Source organism: Coenobita brevimanus, chromosome 22 (assembly GCF_032717465.1).
Source record: "Coenobita brevimanus isolate Jiangsu-jjx chromosome 22, ASM3271746v2, whole genome shotgun sequence".
NCBI lineage: Eukaryota > Metazoa > Arthropoda > Malacostraca > Decapoda > Coenobitidae > Coenobita > Coenobita brevimanus.
Genome location: NC_136975.1, coordinates 36,975,415 through 36,982,602, shown reverse-complemented (window position 1 = coordinate 36,982,602; position 7,188 = coordinate 36,975,415). Strand labels below are relative to the sequence as shown.

At 41.9% G+C, this 7,188-nt stretch overlaps 1 protein-coding gene across 1 annotated transcript in view; it reads right to left on the bottom strand.

Annotated features, from left to right (window-relative positions):
- The window catches only part of Drep2 (DNA fragmentation factor-related protein 2), a 91,634-nt gene that overhangs the window by 15,431 nt on the left and 69,015 nt on the right, over positions 1-7,188 (bottom strand). The window contains exons 6-7 of the mRNA XM_080266864.1: positions 4,249-4,651; positions 3,576-3,679 (exon numbers count right to left, since the gene is read on the bottom strand). Of these exons, the coding sequence (XP_080122990.1) occupies positions 3,576-3,679; positions 4,249-4,651 (507 nt within the window). The remainder of the gene's footprint in view (positions 1-3,575; positions 3,680-4,248; positions 4,652-7,188) is intronic.

Genomic DNA, 7,188 nt, shown 5'->3' with positions numbered 1-7,188 from the left:
TATAATAATAAAAAAAAAAAATAATAATAATAATAATAATAATAATAAAAAGACGCCATCACACAGGAAGAGCTAATGGAGATGGCTTCCAACCCCTTCTCTACGGTGTGCAGTCATCCACAAAACCATGTCTCCAATCCTGGTGCCTCGTAAACCACGTCCATGTACAGCCATATACACAAGCCCGTTAGCATCTCCTGCCTCTTTTTCACCACTGAATTAATAAACGCTTGAAAGTGACGTGGTGGACAAAGGTTTATATTAGGCCTATCATTCATAAATGGATGATATGCACCTCTGTCCACTACGTCACAATAAGCGTTTATAAATCCACCGATGAAACAAAAGCAGGGAAGGCAAACGGGTTTTAGTGTTTGACTGTACAGTAAGAAGGTTAAGTTGAAAGACGATTAATATGAAAAAGGAGAGAGAGAGAGAGAGAGGGGGGGGGGTGCGGGGTGAGATCGACGGCACTATATTCGTGAATGACATTACCTCTTGTGCAGAAGGGGTAGTGGGAACAAATTAATCTACTAAGTGAGGTGAATCTGAAAACTCCAGGCTTGATAACCATGGCCATCAATCATTCAGTACTTTACTCTTCCAATAGCATGGGCAGTACTCTGATATACAGACTGCCCTGCGAAATGGACAACAATACTCATCCATTCATCATTCAGGCCGTTGAAATCACTGGCTCCAGGCCGCAGATCATCACTATCCTCACAAATGAAGACCCCCCCCCAAATTCTAATGTTAATTTATATAGCCCCTACAGGCAAAAGACGTAATGATCCTGATAACCATGCTATCAATTTCAAAAGTTATACAGTAGACCCTGACGCTTTCCACGTACCTTTTTGTTACACAGTATTATCCAAACAGAGAAACCGCCTTTGATCCTATTTGTACGATATCTTTGCTTCCCGTTCTTACTACCCCCAGATTTATTTATTTTTATTTGTTCATTTATAAATTAATAAACTAATTAATTATAAAAGATTCCTCATAGAGAGGATGTGAAGGAACTGTCTCCCAAACTCTCTCCACTAACCTTCAGTACAATGACGTCTTATTATACCTTTATTATGGTCAGACAGTTTTCATTCATTTGAGGAGAGACCCTCCCTAAGAAACCACTTCCAGTACGACTGCTTTTCTTTTTCTTCTTTTATTTTTAAACGGTTAAAAGGTTACATTTAGCTTAGCAGTAAGCTTACCCGTTTTACTCTTGCTACCGTCATGCAGTTCTACTCAGCTCTGAACTGACCTTTTGTCTTAGGGTTCGCAGGAGGGGAGAAGCGACGACAACCTACTCTCGTGGTCCTGGGAGGCCGTCTAAAGCACCTCTTCCTTAGCCATGAGTTTGGTCTATGACAATTCAGTACATACTTAGAAGTTATATACTGTATATAGGCTTATTTCTTGGTTATATCGGCGAACTCTGGATTAAAAAGACACACAAAGAGAATTCTTACGTACCATGTGTAGACTTTACGTCTTATTATTGGCAGTCTTTATAAATAACACGTAAAAAAGCAGCACATGAAATTATTATATTTTTCACATTACCGGCTGACTTCTCAAATGACACGCAAATAGAGCAATTAACAAAACATATGCAGTTGTCTTTGCAAAGCCGGCATATTCTTCATAAATAACACACAAAGAGGCTTCAAACACAGTATACGCAGTTATTATACGTCTTTGTAATACTGGCATACTCTGGGTAAACAGTATAAAACTGGATAACGACAGTAGTGATAATGCAATAACCGACACTCTATCCATAAACAACACACCAAGAGAACATTACCGTAGCAAATACAAGCAAAAGGAATATTAACGTACCTTATGTAGTTATTATACGTCCGTAACAACCGAATACTTTGCATATACAAGCAATGGGAATACTAATGCAGAATATGCAGTTACTATACGTCTGTAATATCCGAATACTCTGCACAAACAACACGCAAAGAGAATATTAACGTAGCATATGCAGTTACTACATGTCTGCAACATCCGAACACTGCAAATACAGCACACCAAGAGAATATCAAAATACTATATACAGTAACCAAATGACATGGAAGAGGTGCCTGGGAGCGTCCTACAGTATGCCCAAAAAAGTACAGACACAGAGTTCTGGATGCAAACTAAATTATTCACCGATAAATGATCCGAATTTAGAGTTAGGATGTTAACCATCTTTACAGTTTTGTCCGAGGATTATTTTAGACTATAAAGACGTAACTAAAACTGTAACTGGGCTAATGCGTGTTTCGGATAGTTTCGACTTTGGCAAAAGAATTCTGGACTCATATTAAATTATTTGCAGATTAACGGCCCTGATTAAGGGTCAGGAAGAGGTCACCTATCTTCCCAGTTTTGTCCGATATTTAACACTAGTGAAATGTACCCAAAAGTCTTCACTGGACTTATGCGTGTCTCTGATGATTTCGACTTCTCCGCAGTGCTTTCCAAGACAAGAATCAGGTGACCTATCTTTATCACCCCTATGACTTCGTTTGACCCCTAGCATGATCTGTTTTTTCACTGTTCTTGCTATTTACAGAAAATATCAGAGCTGGATGGATTACAAACAGCCCGCACTTTCCCTTCACTACTGGGGGTCTCTTCCTAAGCTGAGTAAAATCGTCTTTAGAAGGCGGGAAAAAATCAAACACAGTCCTCGAGTTGAAGGATTTAACAGCTCCTTCATGCAGAGAACGCTTTTTTTATTTAATTCTTGCCACTTCCTGACGATTTTTTCCAACTTATGAGAGACCGTCGTAGCAGTAAAGGCTGATGGATTTTTTTTTCACTCAATTTGCTTCTTTCTTTCGTTATTTACTTTTTATATTTCTGTACTACCAATCTTCTCTTTTCACCTGGGTATAATCGTCCGGTGACTAACAAGGAAAACCTACATCCTCGGACTGAAGGGGTTCAACTAATGCTCGAGAAAGCTGACTTTTTTTTTTATCATGTTTAACTGGCGACCAAAGTCAGCATCCTAATTAACCTGACCCGACCTGACCGTGGACCTGCGTCACCGTTCCAATATGATCGACCCGACTGATAGCGATAAGCCATTAACTCGTTCAGTCCAATGGCGCATTTTTTAAAACCTTATTCTTGCCACTGCCATGCGATTTTATTCAGCCAGGAGATGACTTCGTGTAGTGGAGGGGTTCCTGAAGGTTCCAACCCCTCCAGTTCAAAGTCATTTTCAAAATAAAAAAAAATTGTCTGGTGACAATACGAATGAAATTTATAATGCGTCATCGGACTGAAGGGGTTAAATTTATATTTTGCGAAATTTTTAAGTAACAAACTGGCGACTTTACAACATTTGACCAAGTTATCCTACCCTGATGAAGTTTGTTTTTTTGTATCCTGTAGTGAGATGAGCCCTTATCAACGTTAACCTTATGTATCAGTCATATATGCTACAAGTTATTAGATGATACAAAAAATGATCTAGCTAGTATATACAAAAAACTATCCTTCACAACAGTGTTAACAGTGAGAACCATCCCTCGAACAACAACCCTCCTGTTTTTCTCTACCCGTTCCCCTGCGATCTGTGAGGGACTGGCCTGTGTCTCCACTCCTCGCGCTCCTACCTCCACCTCTACCTTACTTTGAACTTCCTCAGTACGGTGACGCCATGCTATCGGCAGTCGATTTTATACTGAACAGGGGAGACCTCTCATAATGAAGAGGGTAGTCTCAAGTTCTACTCTGAGGATCGTATTCTGAAGGGCTTAGAAGGCTTTCTTGGCACCTCTTCCTTGGCGATTTATTCTTTTATTACACCTTAATAATCTCTTGTATGACATTTACCTCCTGGTATCACCGAGACAAATTGCATAAACAGCATAAAAGGGAATATCAACGTGCCATGTACACAGATAGGCTGGTACGGAAGAGGTGCTAGTGAGCCTCTGTAACCGAAGGAATACGGGCCTGAGTGGTGATGGTGGTGGGGAAGTGTGAGCGCGAGGGAGTGTGGTGGTAGTGGTGGTGGTGGAGGTGGTGGCAGTATCGCTAGCAGTAAGGTGTATGGCAGTGAGTGCAGTGCTCCAGCTGCCACCACCGTCTGGGCTACCTAAGGGCTACACCGTGTTACTAGTGGGTGGTGGAGTGTGAGTGTTGAGCAAAGACAGGCCGGCTGGTGGTCCTCACTGGCCACTCAGCAGCAATTGCAGGGTTGCTCATGAATGCGACACACAGACTGACGCGGTTGCGGTTGCTGTTGTTGTTCCTGCAACTGCTGCTGCTGCAGCTGTTGCTGGAACTGTTGTTGTTGCATCTGGTGGTACTGGTGCTGCTGTATCTGCTGCTCGAGCTGCTGTAACTGCTGCTCGAGCACCTGAGGGGGACGACTTGCCTGGATGCGGCCGCCCTCCTCGTGCAGGGAGCAGCAGTGGAAGTCACACTCGGCCTGGTCGCCGGTGGGTGAGGCGCGGGTGCGGGGCTGCGGCGGCTGCGGGTGGCCGTACATGCAGCACTCCGGCGTGTGCACGTGCACCGTGGAGTGGGACGAGTCCACGGACGACCCCTGGCGGGAGAGCCGACCCACTACCACCGCACCGCTCGGGTAGGAACTCTTGAGCTCGGTGTCGTGGTTTATCACAGTACCCTGCAATGTACCGCACAGTCAGTACTCCTCACCACCCTGCAATGTACGGCACAGTCACTACCAGTCACCTCTACACTGTACCGAGTGCTGCAACTACCACCACCATCAACACAACCACAGTCACCTGGTACTGTCAATGTCAAGCCTGCCTACAGTACTGTCCCCTCGGCTACACCACACCACAACCACGACAACATTCCCACCATCACACCATCACCATCTTAACTTCATCACTACTACCACCACCATCACCACCCTAACCACCACTAACACCATCCTAACCTCACCACCATCACCACCTATCCAACACATCTTGAACGGCCTTTCAAACCAATGTCAGTCCGCCATGATCGAGGTCAGCCTACTGTAAGAAATCACCCTCCATCCTCCCAGCGAGGAATCTAGGCCCAATCGCCTTCTAGGCAGGAGCGTTAGGGTAAAGAGTTCTTCGGTAGGTCAGCTTAGCGAGTCATATGCTTCTGGGTTTTGGAGGTTGTCTATAACGCCTCTTCCTTACCGCTTTACTTCTTGCATATGCCACGTTAACACCTGTGCATGACTGGGCGCACTGCGTTATTTTACTGATACTATTACAAAACTGTTTTGTTCAGTTGTGAGGAATTCTATCAGTGAAAAAAGGGTTCAAAACTGTCTCGACCACCCTTTGGAATAAGAAGATTTTCCCAACCTGAATAAATAAATCTGAATTTAGTCTGAGGAAAAATAATTAACTGCGACCATGGCAGCAAAAGGTTGTTCTCTTGTATGTTATTTATGTAAACTAATGTCGATGTTAAGGAAGATGTACGGTAAATAATGTAAGAGAGTATTAAGGTGCAGTATGCAAAAATAAGTCGTTAAGGAAGAGGTGATAGGAAGCCTCCCTAACCCACAAGGATACGCCCCAACGTTACGGATTAATCCCTTCAATCCTATTACGTATTTTCATTTTACTCTTACGGTTTCAAGACGATTTTATTTTGCTTATGAGAAACTTCGATCTGAACGGATTAGATGCGGCCTTCATCCACACCATCTGTATACTTGTTTCTTTTTAACTTGGCCAAAAACTGTCATCTTTCCATCTTCAAAACCGAGCAGTAACACTAGATCAACACCAGAATACGATGCTAATCACAAAAAGGGCTCCGAAAAGGGTCCAGAACCGTGTATATATATATATATATATATATATATATATATATATATATATATATATATATACACACACACTGTACTATTACGTAAAATGAGCTGCAAAAGGACGATAATTTGGGCCAAGTTCAGGTGAAAGAACTACAGCAGACGTAGTTCCTAAATTGAATATAATCGTCAGAGAGTAGCAAGTATAAAATAAAAATTACGTCGTCAGATTGAAGGGGTTAAAGTTGGCAACATGGTCACTACTGAAACTAAGATGATAATAGTTCACTACTATGAAGAACTACAAGAGTGAGTCAGTTACTGAGAAAATACTGTAATAAGACTGCAACATACTGTATAGAATAAAACCACACGAATCTAGTAATTTCTCAACATCAAGAATTAAACAAACAAAAAACACTACAAGTTCGGAATGACTGGTGTGAGCAGCACAAAGAAATATCAGATGAAATAAATATCGGATCAGCTTCAAATATAAATCATACTATTAATTCACAGGCATCAGTGTGAATCAAATATCATATAAGGAATGAATGGAATGGCATGAAAACAATTTGACATAGCGACAGGCATACAGGCAGGCAGGAAGTGTGGGGGATCAAAGTCTGGGAAACAATGATGGAATAAAATGGGAAACAGTTATGGAGGAAAATATTAAGCAAAGCATGACACGAGGGGGGCGGATTGTAAATGGCTCTGGAGATTTCATAACACCACTTCCTTTGCGATTTACTTTGTGCATTACATCTTCACATCCTCTTGTATGTCGTTAATGCAAACTCTGTCGATATTATGACTACATAAACTACATACAAGAAAATACTAAGATGTAATATACAAAAAATATACCGGTATATCATCACAGGTCAGAGACGCTACAAAGTCTCCTATGCCACTTAGAAAACAACCCAAAATTACTATGACAAATAAATAAAACCAACTCAAGGAACGTTATCAACCGCTTCACAGGACATTTTTCATTTTGTTCTTCTACCACTAAACAATTTTATTCAGCTCTGAGGGCAGCTTTCGATCTGATGGGTTATATGTAGCTTTAATTAACCCATGCAAGACCACAGAAAAAACGCCTAGAAATTATAAAAATATATTTTAAAATGACGTCCTTTGGCTGAAGGGTTAAAGCAGTGGTTCCCAAACTGAGGTCCAAGGCTCCCTGGGGAGACCATAAGGCATATCTCCGGGGGTAATGTGAAGTATCTGGAGTCACTAGAAACAGAATTTCATTGTCAATTTCCTGAGGCAACAACGGTGAGGAATCCTTTTTCTGTCACCCATTTCGTCCAGAGCAGACTAAGAAACTCTGTAAGTTGAGTTCCTGGAACTGTGAAGCGATTCATTTGCCAAAGACACTT